At 44.5% G+C, this 16,915-nt stretch overlaps 1 protein-coding gene across 1 annotated transcript; it reads left to right on the forward strand.

Moving 5' to 3' along the window:
• Nucleotides 1-1,416: 1,416 nt before the first annotated feature.
• On the forward strand, nt 1,417-12,785 carry ism1 (isthmin 1). The gene is made up of 7 exons (XM_029450083.1): nt 1,417-1,533; nt 2,164-2,849; nt 8,007-8,225; nt 9,230-9,494; nt 11,114-11,257; nt 11,400-11,489; nt 11,795-12,785. Exons 2-7 carry the CDS (start codon nt 2,712-2,714, stop codon nt 12,310-12,312), a joined length of 1,374 nt encoding a protein of 457 aa, XP_029305943.1. The 5' UTR covers nt 1,417-1,533; nt 2,164-2,711; the 3' UTR covers nt 12,313-12,785.
• The last annotated feature ends 4,130 nt before the right edge of the window (nt 12,786-16,915 follow it).

Raw genomic sequence — 16,915 nt, forward strand, 5'->3', positions numbered from 1 at the left:
GTCTGCGCTGGCATTCAAAACATCTGTGCAGCCTGACTACTGGTGGCAAGGCCCCAGAGACCTGCCTGCCTGCACCAGCCCCTTTTGAACTGCAGATCCAAATACACTGCACTTATTGGAATGGCATGTAGTATTCTGAAGGGGGATCCTCTGCTACGCCTTTGATGTCCACCACTGTGTCCAAAGCAGGCAAGCCATTCTCTCTGCTCTCTGTTTTCCATTTAGACAAGAGATTTTTCTATTCTGGAAAGGGATTTTTGAAGTGAAGCAGACAAAGAACAGATTTACATGGTTTTGACAGCTATGCTGGGCCTGGAGTAAGTAAGACTGCAGTAAAGCTGTTTACTGGGAACCACTTGAGCATAATGAAGTGGGTGTGAAGTGTGGTGTATTTCATTAGTGAAGAAGAAGACTACAATCCTTTTTTGGTATATTTTAGACAAATTCAGACATTTGATCTCATCAGATATTTGTGAGATAGTTAAACCAACTTTATAAATGATGGATGAAATAATTCTTTAAATGTGTTGAATTGCTCCATCCTGCTCATCTGCTGCCAGTTACTCTACTGGCATTGTTTATAATAATAATAATAATAATAATAATAATAATAATAATAATAATAATAATAATAATAATAATAATAAGTAAGCTGTCAGTCAGAGCACTGTGCACACATGGGCATCAAATGGGCACATTGGAGTTATATCACAGCTGAAGTGAGTTCAGGAACTTATCATAACTCCTATAGGACTCATGACACCCAGAGCTGTAAAATATAATTAATGATGACCCTTTGTGGGATTTCTTTGGATTTTCAACACATTTAAAACACTGGTATATAGAAACTATGTGATGCAGGAAAAGGTTAATGAAATAGTTTTCAGTTAAATAGGCTATAAAAGTATAATGTGGACAAGCTCTGCTGCTACTGTGCTGTCGGAGCTGTGCGTTACGCACCATTTGGCCACACCATCAAGGATTATGCATGCGCACAACCAAACAAAACACGTTTATATGGTTGTATGCGAGCTGCTATGACACTGACAAATAATCCATGACACTAATGAGATCTTGTTCGTCATCGTCAGTAACATTATTGTTCCACTTGTGCCCAAACTGAATGTGTCGACTTCAAAGGTGACAAACGATATTAGATGCACCGCGGTCTCCTCCATGCCTCCGGGGCTCAGTGAACTGTCACCCATGCTGAAACAGCAGCATCCCCGCTTGGTGCATAATTTGACACAGCGACCTGTCCTTTGAAGCGGACAATAAAAAGTCTCACGAGGGCTAATCACATTACGCACCATTTGTCTCGCTTAAGCGAAGTGTTACAGCACCTTCCGCAGGAGCGCTTTAATCAAAGACTGAGACGAGGCTGCTGCTGCACACATGTCAACAGGAGAGGCAGACCTCCTGTAAGGCGCCTCCGGGTGTCTTCCTCTGCGCTACGACGCGCCTGTGTGCCCAGTGCGCCTCCGAGGACGACTGAGGATACTTGAGGTTGTTCCAGGGATACTTTTCGTGCCTGTAAAGTGGCTTTTTATTCAATGTTTAACTGTGGGGATGACTTAATCAGCATATATGCGTGATTGAATGCCTATTGAAATGTGGAAATTCTATACAATCTGCCAAAATGTTCTCGAAGATATTTTGACGTTTTTAAAGATACATCTCTGTCATTGTGGTCCTGTGACTATAAAGGACTTACAAGTATCACATCTGCAATGGGAAAATAGCATTATATACTTTTGGGGTGTTTCCCACTCAAATAGTTGGTGTTAAACCCCGCCGGACATCAGTTTAGGGAGGAGAGGGGCGAAAGAGTTAACCAGGGGGAGGGCTCCTGCACAGGGGCGTATAGTATAAAACCACCCCAAGAGCGCACATCAACAACAGCGTGTGTTTTATTAAGCTGTAGTTTGATAAGGTTTGACTTGTTTCCTCCAACAGGACTCGTTACAGACGCACGCCAGCCCGTGTCTTCATTTTGGTGGGCTCACAATCCGCAGCTTAATGGATGAATACTGTTTGTGAAGACAGAACTCCACCTTGAAGTCTTAACTGGGAAGATATATATATATATATATATATATATATATATATATATACATATATATATATATATATATTTAACTACCTGTACTCTTTTCTCCAAAGGTAGTGTCGTCGAATAACGTTGGATAACGCAGAATGTGGACACAACAAGAAATGCACAAAGCGGCTGAGGTGGAAGTGAGGAAAAGTGAAGTGTGAGGCTGAGAATGTGGCGGGGACACCACGGGGCAACTGGGCTGCAAGTTTCCTGAGCTTGGAGATTTGACGAGGGCGCAACAAGAGGGGAACGTGTTAATGCTGCGCGCTGGATCAGCCCTGCAGTACACTGTATTCATTGGCAGATCAACTCAAAATCAAACTATATGAACAATAAGTAAAAGAAAAGCAATCTTAATTTAGGACGCAGTTTACAAAGAAACCACTCTGGATCCAAATTAATCTACAGCACTTTTCCCAAAATTATTCGGCTGCCCCCTCCTCCGATCCTTTTCCCTTCATTTTTTGCAATTCTGATTCCCGAAGTGGCTCCGAAGTGGTGTTGCGCCTCCTCGTCCCCGGCGGATCCGGAGATTGGAGTCTCTGCACCGGGAGGAGGCGGGGTGGGATCTCCGGCCACACCGCAGGCTCCAAAGAGCGCCCGCGTCAAAAGGATGGTGCGACTGGCGGCGGAACTGCTGCTCCTCCTGGGACTTCTTCTCCTTACCTTGCACATCACGGTACTGCGGAGCAGCCCGCTACCCCAGGGAAATGAAACTCTGAGCCTGGATCAGGACACAGCACTTACAGAGGTGAGTTAGGAATTATATTAGTAGTGAGGTGCTTTCCGATTTCTTCCGGGAATTTGATGCAAAAGATGATATATAAGGGGTGTCATTTAGTCACAGATGGGTTAGATAAAATGATCATGGAAAAGCAGATGGCTCAGGTAAAATAAAGCCTCCATTCACCAGGAACCATGTCAGACTTTGGGGATTGTTGACATACACACAGAAGTAGTCTCCCTCTGGTGTCCCTCGGGAATGGCAGGGAGCCAGCAGAGGGATGGAAGATGAGGCAGGGTCAGAGATCAGCCCCCTGCACCAGACCTATAGTTGGGGGTTAAATGGTAGCTGCAGGCACTTCTCTGTCATCATGGGCTCATCACTGTCATCCAAGCTTTCAGTTGATGAGGCGGAGGGTCAGAGCTGAACCCCAGAGGGTGCCCAATCCACGACCAGCACACATGCCCCAGAAAAGTGTTTAAAGAAGAGTCTGGCATCAAACCGACTCCAGATCAAGCCTTAAGTCCAATTTGTTTTATTTGACCTTGCACTATCTCACATATGTTGGCGAGGCCAAATAGACAGATCAGATATTATTGTTCGGTGTGTGAGGAATAGACAAGAAATGGAATAAAAGTTTTTGAAATCTTTTGACATTAATGTAGTCTGTAGTTTTAAACGAGACCTTTTTGGGTTGTGGTCCAGTTTAGAACGTGCCTCAACAACATTTGTCAACATGACACCACTTAAGACAGGTTTAACAGTTTAACTGGCCATTTTAACATCAGCATAAAGCACACAGTCTCCAGCAGAGCCTCACATCTTGACTCAAGGGTTAAGTCAGGTCTGGGATCAACAGGCTTTTTTAGAGAGTGTTAAGCATCCTTCAGCTGCCTTTTTGATGTATATTTAGCATACTACTGAAATACTTTCGTCATGTCCCAGTGATAAATGGGTATTTATGCCCTTCATAAATTCTTTATTAGGGCTTGGGGGAAATGAATGGAAATCATTCTGGTGAGGGTAATTTCTCTTATCTCCACTATCACTGTAGAGCGGCGTGCATATATGCAACAGCAAGCCTGTGTTCGGTTGGATATTAGGGCACGCAAAGCTGAAGAAATATTCCAGGAATTTATAGAATATTTGTCACACAGCCAAATGTTGGACTGGACGAACAGGAAGAGTTTTCTTCTGAGGAAAATTGCAACAAGAAATACTTAACACATCCCTTTTGTCACTAGTTCAAATTTACATAGAGATTCTGGCTTGTAATGAAAGAGCCCAACATTGCCACACACACCCCGTGTTGAGAAAAGCGCTGCATGTTTTTTTGCTCATGAATGACTTTGTGCGGATATGCTTCACTGGTCCGCCACTGAAGAGAGTGATGTCATCTTTCAGCTAGGCTTGTCACGGCCCAGGGGGTGTATTGTCATTCCAAGGTGTCATATTTAAAATGCCTTTCACAGAAACACAAATGACAGGATGCGGCTCCATGCACCTGTAGTGGAGAGAGGAAATGCTTTGGTCCGAGGCACAGTATCATAACTGACCCAGGAAGGCAGGTTCATCCACTGTGGCGGTGTCATTTTAGATTAAAAAAACCCCAGTATTTGTCAGTTTAGAACATACTTACTGTAGTCATTAATTGATCATGATTTTCTACTCAAGCTTATTTTCTTCTTTTTTTTTTTACTTGTCTTAAAAGTTCACTTTTGGACTCCGATATAGATATGGTACCTTCTCAGTTTGATCCTGTAAATAAACACACACGTTAGCCCAGTATGAGGCGTGTGACAGGGGTAGGATAGTCTTCTCTTCCACCTACATAAGTGTAGTGCTGAAAAGCATCTGGCACAATGTACACTGCCTTCATTTCCTGCCAGCCTCCCTGGGGGAAGGACCCCTGAGTTGCTCCCAATTGAAAATGGAGTCATGCCCCTTTAAGCAGCCCTCACAAAGTGAAAAAAAGGGGAAGCGGGAAAAGAAGAGGAGATACTGTGGGGAGGGGGGGGGGGGGTGGCTTGTGTGTGCAAGTGTTCATTCATGGCTTTTGAGAGTGGGGGGTGACATCCTGGGAGGCCCCAGATGAACTGAGGAATGGCGTGTCACTTTTGATCTCCAAATTAAAGCACGTTCCTCGTTGAGGAAGATCTCAAATGAGTGATAGGGACAGTAAAGCAGCCCGCCATCAAAGGGCAACACCGCTTATTTATAACATTAAAATGAGATACTTCTGTGCTGTTACAGCCTGTGCCGTATTAGAGGAACATGAGAAAACAGCATGCTTTATTCATTACGTTGGGTTAAAAAGCTCCACTGAGATTCACTTGGAAAAGCCAGAGAGAGGTGTTTATGTCGACATTATCAGGAATTTACAGACTCCACACAACTGATACATAACTGCCAATCCTTAATCTTTCCATCCTTTTCAACTCCACTAACTCTCCTCAATTGTTCTGCTGAAATACTGATTGAGACAGAACAGAAATCTGTTATTAGGTTGTATAAAACTTCATGGCTTGTCCTTCACACTGCTGAGCTCCCAGTTGGAAATAAAGATTTAATGAAATCTCAGTGCTTCTTGGGAAAAGCATCTTCGATGTCCCTGTGATGGACTGTTTTCAGAAATACAATCTCACAATTTTCCTATTTACAATTCAGTTCAAGGCTTTAATCAACGGGATTATATTTAAGGCTGATATCTTTCTATGTTTTGACAAGATTTTGATGTATTTACTACAGTAAGAAAATCAGCATGTGTCCTGTTGGCACCAAAGAAAGTCTGACAATGTCATCTAGTGTCTCACTGAGCAGCTTTAAGTGTGTTAAGTGTAAGCAAGAGGGCATATTACAAAATAACAGCTGGTGATTGCAAATAATTTAAACATAAAGCTGTCCTTTAATTTAGTTACTTTATTAGTTTGGTAGCAAATAATTGTCACTACTTGTATTCAAACCTGTAGCACTTCTTCCATGTTCATTAGATATTTGTGTATAAGTATCAGTCTATTCTCCCCTATGGAGCATTCTCATCGTTCCAACTGCAAAAAAAACTAAATTAAATTGCATTATTGATAAAGAACTAATATTTGCCCATAAACTGAGAATCTCTGTGTCTACAAACACTCTCGTACTGAGCAAAGCATCACCACAAGTGCTGTCCTGGGATTAATCGGAATTTGACTTTAAATAAACCAAATTTGTGTCAGGATTAGATAATCTGCCTGCCATGTGTTATACAGCATAATGTGACAACAGAAGACTCAGATAGGATCAAACTGGATAATGAGGGATTAATCTGCCTGCGAACACTGTGACTGGGTTTCACGTCCCAACAGTTTGTGTATTCTGGTACATTTGTGGCGGCATCTGCTTTCTTTTAATAGACCAACTTGTGGAGAACGTAGTAAATCATAACTCAATGACAGCTATTTATGTGTGTTAATCAGCAACCAGAGCATTTTTGGATGGATTTCCTCAAATGACAAGTGTTGTGAATGACAGCACTTTACAGTTTTGTGATGGGAAAACAAAATACATTGTCTGTCTTCAGTGGCTGTCTGTATCAGTATCATTAAACAGTAAGAGCGACTTGTGTGGTCTGCAGTTAAATGCTAAGAACCATCAAATATGATCAACCACACCTGTTTGCTTTATTTACACTTGTGTGTATGTTTTTACTTTGTGATTGAACATGTAAGTGTTGTGTTGGGCCTGCTCCCTGACAGTGACTTCTGTGGCTGGGCACTTGAAAGACGGGGTTATCACATGGACATCTCAAAGCCGAGGACTTGTGATGGAGCAGCATCCTGTTCACATGAAGGGTCGATATGTGATAATGACCTTTATTCTGTACTGAGCGCCTAGCCATAATCGCTTGGTTTTGCAAAAGGCATTTGTGGTTTTAATTGGATTGTGCTCTTTCGGAATAATTGTCTTCAAACTTTATGATTTTGAACATAAATTCTGATTTAAAAAAAAGAAAACTCATCATCTCATCTCTCCCTCTTTTTATTTGGTGGCTACAGACAAAATGATTGTAATTATGGCAAGAGCTCACATTAAGATATGTGTTTTTTGAAATGTATCAAATTATCCTATTAACTCCATCTGTGAATCTAGAATCTCTCCATCTAGTTAAGAAAAGTAATGATAAAAGGAATATAGGACACTTTCTGTGCAGCCGCTGTCCCCTCTGTGGTTGAATTCAAGTTACATGTACATTTATAATCCTTCCTCCCTTGCTGTGCAGCTCCATTTACAGTGTCTATATTGTCCCAGAGTGCACCTTGGCTGGACACAAACAGCTCCACTGGGGGCTTTTATGCCCACCACAATGTGGCTGAGCTGACACTTTGTCTGTGACTGGCCACCGCAACAGTACAGCACTGCTGCCATATTCTCAGACCTCAGCCTGGCCACAAAAACACTAGGGAGGAAGAAATGGGACGTGAAAAAAAGAAAACAAGGAACATGATTGATGGCTTTCTTTGATCTTATTTTCTGCCACCCCAGAATGGATGATTGCAGACTACTTATGGCTGTCTGTCCAATTGAGGAATAATTGTTCCTTCTGTGCATACCTGACAGGGGACATCTGTCCTTAACTGTCCTTTGGGGATGAATTTACAACACTCCTGTCACAAGACCAAAAGTTCTTCTGTCGTCAGGAAGGCAGAAGTAATTATTTTGCAATGTTTGCTGAGGTTTCTCTGTATTGCAGGAAACATGTCAGTCTTACATGCTCTTTTCTCCCAGCCAGCACCAGGACATGCTAAAAATGTCCACATCATATAACAGCAGCAGCATACTCTGTCAGTTAAAAATGGAAAAATATACAGTCTGACTGTGACATTGGCTCTGCTCGCGATATATTTTGGTGGATGCAGACAGACGCACAGAACTCAGTGGGATGTTTGTCCCACTGTTTTAGTGGCTCCTTCTTTCTGGGCTCCGAGTAGACGAGAGTCCGCTGCCCGCAGGATTTATGACAGAGGTCATGGCCACATGAACCTCTGTCAACATCAATCTAATGTGGCTGAGTGTGATGCCTCTGTAGATGCCAAGTGACAGGGCCCTTAGTCTAAACATTCACACAAAAGGGAATCAAGTAAATAATCTTATAATGTGAAAGCACAAACAATAATAAATTAATGCGATGTTCTTTTCTCTCCTCAGCAGAACAATATAAATGCAAAAAGCAGCTCTTCTGCCCAACTGGCTTCTGAGGACCGGAGGTCTGGTCCAGAACACCGGTTGGCCCACCGGCCTGCCACCCTACCCTGGGCACAAGGCAGCAACGTACACAGGGACGGGCCCGGAGCTTTCCTCCTCGACCTGCACAACTTCCCCGACCTCTCCAAAGCTGATATCAATGGACAGAATCCCAACATACAGGTGACCATGTGTGTCTGTGCACCTGCTTTGATGCTTTCACTCACTTGTAAGACATGGCTACTCAACCACGTAGGACAGGAAGAGCAAACAGGAAGAAGGAGAATAGTTTGGTGCACATCACTACCCCCTTTTTCTCTTCCTCCCTTCTCCCTCTGTCCCCCTTTCACACTTCCTAGCTCGTAGTGAAGCTTAAGATAGACACTGAGGTCTCACGTCCATCATAATGACAGCTGAAAGGCAGACACTAACCAGCAATGCCTTACTACTACTAACCCATGTGCAGGAAGACAGACGGCAGCTTATGTAAATGTGTGGCAAGCCTCTTGCCCATAAAGTCCCTCAGTGGTGCAGATGGCCGAGTAACCGCTGTCACGTTTAAATCATTCTGCTGTCTAATCCAGCGAGGGGGTCTTTCCATTTCTGAGAGCATCACTGCTTAATCCGAGCACGAACAAAGTGTATTAACATCTCAAGATGTGGGAAGAGAGCAGAGCAACCAATTGAGCAAGGGCGTGAGGCTGTGGGAGAAGGGGAGGGTGGAGGGGGGGGGGTCTTTGATCCTGGGAATCATCTGGCTTTCATGGTCTGGAGGAGGCTGAGTAGCCCTTTGAACTTTGTGTTTAGGTGGAGAGAGCCCAAGAGGTGGGAGGGTGACTGTGGGGCAGGGGTGGTGGTCCCCCTTCATCTGGGAGGCACATGTGTGAGGGGGGAGGGGGTAATATTGTGCGTGGGGGTATCAGAAAGTGTCACCTCACAGCACCCGATCAACCCAGTCTGTCCCAAAATGCTATACAAGTATCAATAAAATGTTTGTGTAGCAGAGCTTCCTGTTTGTTGAGGTGCTCTTCGGATGACGATATATGGAGACACAAATCACAAGAAAGCTCAAAGGAACAATTAAAATGCCTTTTCTTGTGATGTTTGTGCTCTTCAAGTATCTTCTTTGTTGACCATAACCTTGTGTTGAATATCGACTTTAAATTGACTTCTGTTCTTTAACACAGGTGACCATTGAAGTGGTGGATGGACTGGAGGGCCACGAGCCAGAAAAAGGCCTCCGTAAGGAGAGCAAACCCAACTGGGCTTCTCCTAACTGGAGAAACTGGTGGCCTCGCTCTTCTCCACCCTCCTCCTCCACCACTCATCAGACAGAGGAGCATGATCGCACCTACGGGAGCAACAGCGAGGACAGCAACTTCCTCAGGCCGCCGGCAGACTGGGACAGGAGAGGAGGCACCGGGGGAGGAAGCAAAGCTCAAACTGAATATGGTGAGAATGACAGAAGAGTGCAAGGAAATGAGTGCACAATGCACGTGGCAGAATACTTAGCTGGGTCCATAGGCTATTATTTGAGCATTGGTTTCCACAGATGGCTATAGTCTGATGTGGAATCTGTAATTTGCAGATTTGCTGATTTATGCTGTCACCATAATAAGTGCAGTCATCCCAGGCGAGCCTTTGGGAGCCCCTGATTGAAGCCTTTAACACTTTTTTATGAGATAGATTCCTCTGTGGTGTAGAGCTAGCTACGTGACACAGTTTAAACGCCTTTGCTACATCAAAGTTCAGCAGCAGGAATGGGGCCAGAAGCACTGTTAAGGCTACCACACCATCCTCACAACACTCTCCTAAAGAAACCCCACTGATAAATCTGCTGTGGAAGAATTTACACTCACTGTCATACAGTATGCGTCGGGCCCGTGTCGTAGCATGCCCAAACCAACATGGTTCGAACAGGAATGCATATGCTGTGGAAAATGTCATTTTATCCACTTGCACTTGCACTACAGCGGTTAGGGAGGCAATTTTATAATCTTTTTCTGTCAAACAAAAGCCAATGTTTAATGTTTCCGGCTTATCTCTGCGGTCAGCGTTCATTCATCCTTTATTTATACCACAAAATGGACAGGAAAATCTTTTATCGTGATTTCTGTGCTGGTTTTAACCCTAATGATCATACCTGTGGACAGATCAGTGAGGGTCATCCATCACAGGCTTTTGGTAAAACATTCAGTCGTCCCATCTGCTGAGGCTGAGGGCAGGTTATTATCAAGTTTTCTAAATTCTGACTTCTGTCTCAGCTGCCAGCAGCTCATTGGCCGTATGAGCTACGGAAGGGGGAGGGGCGCAGATGACTATCTGGCCTTTATTCATACAAAATGCTCATAATGAGGGGCAGATGGCAGCGGGGGGGGGGGACAGGTTTGGACCCTGGCCAGAAATACTTCCATCCCAACATGCCCACATTAATTCCCCTCATTGATGAAGTACTGCTTTCAAGATGTGTGTTGTGTATGTTTGCGTGCGGTAGAGATCGTAGAACCTTGTGTAACTGTTTCCTAGTATACCCATTACTGCGATCTGCTGAATGATAATTGGAGTTAAAGCGGATTTCTTGCCATTTCACTTCCTATTTTCAAACCAATGAATCACAGAGATAGCAACTGAATGGTGTCTAGCGCCACTGTGCCAGGGATACGCAGTACATCTGTATTTGTAAATTCCCTGCCGGATCCCCTGTAGCTTTGTTGGAATTAGCTAAATCCTTCCCTGTTACTTCACTGACTGAAAACACATACTGAGCCCTATGCCATGTACAACGTAGTGTGTGTGTGTGTGTGTGTGTGTGTGTGTGTGTGTGTGTGTGTGTGTGTGTGTGTGTGTGTGTGTGTGTGTGTGTGTGTGTGTGTGTGTGTGTGTGTGTGTAGGCAGGCTTGCGTGGTCTCTGCTTTGAGGGCCAAAGTCAAAGAGAACTTTGAGCTCCCCCACTTCCCCTTTCATGTCCTCCCCCCACTTATTATTAGTGAGGCATGCTAACAGGCCTGAGTAAGTTCAGCATGTGGCCTGCATCAGAGCTGAAGATCTCTCTCTCTTTCTCTCTGATCCAGACTATATGGATGCAGAGGGGGACTGGAGTAACTGGACAGCGTGCAGCGTCACCTGTGGAAATGGCAACCAGAAGAGAACCAGGTCATGTGGTTACGCCTGTACAGCCACCGAGTCCAGAACTTGTGATATGCCCAACTGCCCAGGTAAAGTCTCGATTTTGGCTCACAGAACAGAAAACATCCACAGATAAAGATGATGTTATTGGATATTAGAGGATAGTTTGTAAGTGCATGGGTTGATTTAGTAGTCTTTCATGTTTTGATCCACTGTTCATTCATCTCTCAGGTATTGAAGACGCCTTCAAGACAGCAGCTACTGAAGTGAGCCTGTTAGCTGGAACAGATGAGTTCAATGCCACAGAGCTCTTTGGTGTTGGTAAGATTCTGCCTACTCTTAACCTATTCCAGACTATCCCTCATTCAGATGTTCTTACACTATCAAAGTCAGTTCATCCATCTGGCAGCAGTGCTCCTGCACACACTTAGCATTCCTCATGCTCAGGCTGCGCTCCATTACTGCTCAGAGATAAAAAAAAATGTGCAGCAAAACAGGAAGAGCACAGTATGCCCCTGTCCAACCAACCCAGTGAAAACACACCTTCATGTTAAATATTACACTTCTCACACTTTCATCTTCTAATGCTAGGAAGGAGCATTTATTAGTGTCTTCCTTTCTTCCAGACACAGACAGCTGCGAGCGATGGATGAACTGCAAGAGCGACTTCTTGAAGAAGTACATGACCAAGGTGGCAAACGACCTTCCCAGCTGCCCTTGCTCTTACCCAACCGAAGTGGCGTACAGCACAGCAGACGTACATGACGCTCCCACGCGCCGAGATTTCCGTTGGAAAGACGCCAGCGGGCCAAAAGAGAAGCTGGAGATCTACAAGCCCACGGCCCGTTACTGCATCCGCTCCATGCTGACACTGGAGTCCACCACGCTGGCAGCACAGCACTGCTGCTACGACGACAGCATGAAGCTCATCACTCGCGGCAAAGGGGCCGGCACGCCCAACCTCATCAGCACAGAGTTCTCAGCCGACCTGCACTACAAGGTGGACATCCTGCCCTGGATCATCTGCAAAGGGGACTGGAGCCGATACAACCAGGCTAGGCCGCCGAACAACGGGCAGAAGTGTCCCGACAACCCTCAGGATGATGACTACTACAAACAGTTTGAAGAAGCAAGGGAATTCTAGCCGCCTGTAGAGTGAAAGGCAAAAAACATACACTGCTTAAATATCCAGCTAAACCTAAAAAATTGTGCCGTTTTAGATCAAATAACACAAGAACTTTTAGGCTCTAAGGAAAAAGACTTACTGCTCTTTTGAACCAAGAGGAATACAAATCCAACAGAGTCAGAACACTTACTTGCTCACAAGGAACTTTTCTTGACTTCACCAAAACCAGGCACACAATGTTGCTCTGTTTTTGTTTAGAATTTTTTTTTTATAAAATAAGCCTCTGAAAAAAATGTATACGAATTCCGCCAGTATTTGCATCACCAATAATATCTCTTTCAGATCTGATCACTAAAGGGAGAACAGAGTTTGTATTCTAAAAAAGGGAAAATGATTATTTTAGGAATGTCCGTTTAGATTGAGTCCATGTTCGTCTTCATTGTTTATGTTTGGTGAATCTGAGAGGCCTGTGTTAATAGAATAATGAGATTCTTCAGGTATGTGTTGGGGGGGGGGGGGGGTGGGTGGTGGGTGGGGGGGTAGAGAACAGGGTTATCTAATTTTCTCCCGTTTTTTTCATTCACAATATCCAGGTTCTCATGTAAGCTTGTGAGTTTATTTAGCATGCACATTAATTTACCACCATGTCCCTTGTGTCTCTGAGGCAGATCTTTATTGTAAAAAGCCTGCATTATTTTTGTAAAGTATTTATTAAGTTGTAGCTGTGTCTGAGTTGGATGTCTATGACAGTGGTTTCTGATTCACACAAGGTTGAGTGCTAACTTGAGATTCTTCTCTAGCTCAAACTTTGACACCAATGTGCGTATTCGTGTCTCAAGTTAGGAATAAACCGTAATAGAGCTTAAAGAATGTGTGAATTCAAATGTACGGAAAGATTTGTGAGATATAAATCTATAAATAAATCTTTGAAAAAGCCAATCAATGTGTTGCTAGAAAAAAATCCTCTTTGCGTGTATGATCTTCACAGGCAGAGATTTCTTAAAGGTTGTAAGTTAAACACTATTTCAAGCAAAGTTTCATCAGCCGCTATCAGATTTCTCTCCTGCTGTCGATGGAAATTCATCTGCAGGAAAAAGCTCATCGATCAAACTCCTCCAACAGACTTAAGCCAGTGCACAAGATTTCCATTAGTTCCATCCAGTGTGGCTCTCAGGCCAGGCCTTTTGATGGGATTGCGATATTTCTTCAGAGGGCGAGGAGGGTAATGTTCCTGTGAATGCGACTCAAATTCTTTGTCTTTGGCATGTATCCTCACATTCCTGAGTAATTTCTCAGTGTACACATGCACTCACACACACACACACACACACACACACACACACACACACACACACACACACACACACACACACACACACACAATGCTGCCTCTCCGTAGCAAGGACCTCTGACCATTCCCTCTCCGCTGAGTGCTGCAGTCATTGTCACACAGAGAAAGCCATTCATGGTGCCCTCATTCCTCCTGTCTTGTGTACGGCACAGCTGGCCTGGTGCAGGGCTTGTCTTTATAATGCAGCAGGCCCCAGCACGTTCCACACCCCTGAGGCGCTACTTGCAATCACCTAGTCGCTTCACTATTCATACAAAAATTCCTCCACATGCGTCCTTCGACCCATTTATCCCAAACACAGCCTTTTATCAAAAACCCGCCTTCAAATCCTCACTGTAAATCACACAGATATGTTAAAAAATATACACATTTCTCCATCTGTACCATCACTCATTGTCTTTTTTTGAAGTCTTCTGTCCCTCTCTACAGTAAGGGCTTAGTCGAGGCTAAGATTACAGTAACCGCCATGGATCGTTATCTTAGCGGACCGTCTGCTGAACAGGCCATAAAGATCAAAGTGAGGTGTTCGTCTATATTTTGAAGCATTATGGCCAAGCTCAAATTGATGACATACCTACACCACCACCCCTCCACCCCCCACCCTTAGCCCCTAGTATCTCTCCTCCAGACAGGCTCCACGTGTCTCGAGAGCAGGCAATTACTCGTACAACCTCCTCTTTTCATCTCTCGTTTCATCTTCCCTCCCCGTCAAACACTTGCACAACTTGCGCTGTGTTTCCTGTGCCAAGGCGTACAAAGGAATAAAGATACAATACAGATTTAGAGGCCGAGTGTAATTGGTGTGAAGATGTATGTGAAGGCAGACATACAGCAGACAAGCAAGTGCAGAGAAAATGTTGTTGCGTTGGTTGTGGTGCGTCAGCGAGGCCTCGTTTTTATGTTACTATTTACAGGACTCTACTCTGGCATGTTTCAAAGGATGCAAAGCACCATATTAGTGGTATATTGTCAAGGATCCGAAAGGGCTCATTAAGCATCACCAAGATATGATTGTTGGTATTTTGCCTCTATTTTTGTTATGAGAAGGAAATTATGTCCAACGTACTCGCGCCGTTTTAGACCAAATTTGTCGGGGCTGGCTCTGGGATTTCTCAGTAGATCTCCACACATGAGCTTACTGTGGGAATAAAAAGAAGAATAAAGCAGGGGAAACATGGAAGGTTTAATGTTGTAATAAATGAAGAGAAAGCTCAGCTGAAATATTTAACATTAAAACAAGTACAGGTGGTTTTGTTGTCCATGCTGGAGCTCACTATAGGGCTTCTAGTAGGTAAGTAACCGCGGTGCATGGTGGCAATCAGGCAGCTCTTTTGTTTTGTGGTGTTGTGCAGATGTGGCTGAGCCCATTTTTAGCCTCACTGCCTCACTTTCTTTCATTCACTCCCTTGTGCTTCTCCTTTTTTGGGTGGTGTAGCACAATGCAGGAAGTGTCTGGGCCACAAATACCGCAGGGCCCTAACTGCACAGCAAACGTAATTAAAAGGTTTTTCTTTGGTCTTCTAATCTGAAATAGCTGACCTGGACCGGGAGGTTGCTTATCTAGCCACTCTATCCCTCCCTCTCAACTTTCACCCCCAATGTCCTACCGGCAAAACAGGGGTGTCGCCGCTGGCACTGTGCCTGCCATGGGCCTCGCATCTTTTGCACAGCGAGTCGGGGGGGGGGGGGGCTACAGCTGAACAAACAGGTCAAGTAGCAGTTGAGCATCTGAGAGGGCAGGGTGTCTTACTTAACCCCTGCTACCAGGGAATCACTGAGATGCTGCAGGGATCTCAACTCACAAAGCACATAACTCTAATCCACTTGGACATATAGTATCACCAAGCAATTAACATCCTCTTCTTCGATGAGCGTAGTGGCATGATTGACACCTGCCCCTGGCTCATTTCTTTTCTATAACAGTTCAAAACAAAAGCTAAAATAACATGCACCTACTCATAAATCCACACACAAAGCTGTCGGACAAATGAGGACAAACCGAGGGGGAAAAATTAAAATCTGCTTTGCCCCCTTATAAAAGAGTTTTTATATTCAGTCATGCTTTTAATTGAGCTAAACGTATGACTAATATACCGCCACATGTTTTATATGCCCATGTGCTCTCAGAAGTGTAAATCAGTTTTATTCAAATGCAAAAAAGAAAAAGAAGGTGAGAGATGTCTGGCTCTTCTGAACCCTCAGGGTCAATTCTTGCTTGGTTTGGCAAAGGCAGCGCCAAACACTGTCTGCTTTTTAACCCTGAGTGTTGTTGCTAACACTGGAGCACATTGGGGCTGTAAAGTGTTGAGGGGGATTGGTGGCCCTTAGGTGGTAGTGGGAGGGGGGTCAGCATGAGCATGGAAGCTGCATGGCCGTGATTCACTGTGACAGCACCGCCTGGCATGTGAGGACAGCAGGCCAGGCGGGCAAGGCTGCTGCCTTTGATCTTTATTTGCTCCACCGTCTGTTTTGCATTTAAGAGCCTTGCTGAGCGCGAGGCATTGGATACACCTTGAATGGCTCAGGACCCCATCCCCTTTTTAAAGACGCAGGATCCTTTTTCAAAGCTAAGGGGATTGAGGACAGAGAGGGATGATGTTTGAAGGGGAAGCTTCTGCGCTGAATAGGGCCGAGGGTCCCCCGGCAACACAGATCAGCCCTGATGAAAAGAGAGTGCTCTTCTATAATAACACATGATCAAGCTAATGGAGAATGGTGTGAGTGTGGGTGACATACATCTCTTTTTTAGAAGGACCCTCAGATCAACCCCGGGGTCAGGAGGCTGTGGAACAAAAACAAACATGCTGACCCGTCAAATACATTTTGCACATCAGTGATGTCAACAGACTGTGACATCTTACACCTGAGAGGCAAACCGGCTGGATGCCATCAATACGTGGTCCGATCCCACCACCAGGCACGGTGCACTGACAGGGAGGCATCTCTCCCTCTTCAAACGGTGCATATATTTATCTTCTTGAACATCTCTATTGCACATTCCCCTCAGACACTACAGTGGCCGCAATCCAGAGCCAGCAGGACAAACTCTTGCTCTAGAGACTGATACAATTGATATAAATAACTGCCTTCTCTAATAAGAGCCTTTGTGAGGAATCGAATCAACACAAGAAAAAAGCATTTTGAGAAAAAGTGGAGGATGGAAAATGTTGGTTATGTAATCCACACTCTTTAAAAGCTGAAATGTCACAACAAAAAAACAGCAGCTCAGGAAAGGAACAGCTAGTGTTTGTGTGTGTGTGCGTGGGAGGG

This window comes from Cottoperca gobio, chromosome 15, assembly GCF_900634415.1.
Source record: "Cottoperca gobio chromosome 15, fCotGob3.1, whole genome shotgun sequence".
Taxonomy (NCBI): Eukaryota; Metazoa; Chordata; class Actinopteri; order Perciformes; family Bovichtidae; genus Cottoperca; species Cottoperca gobio.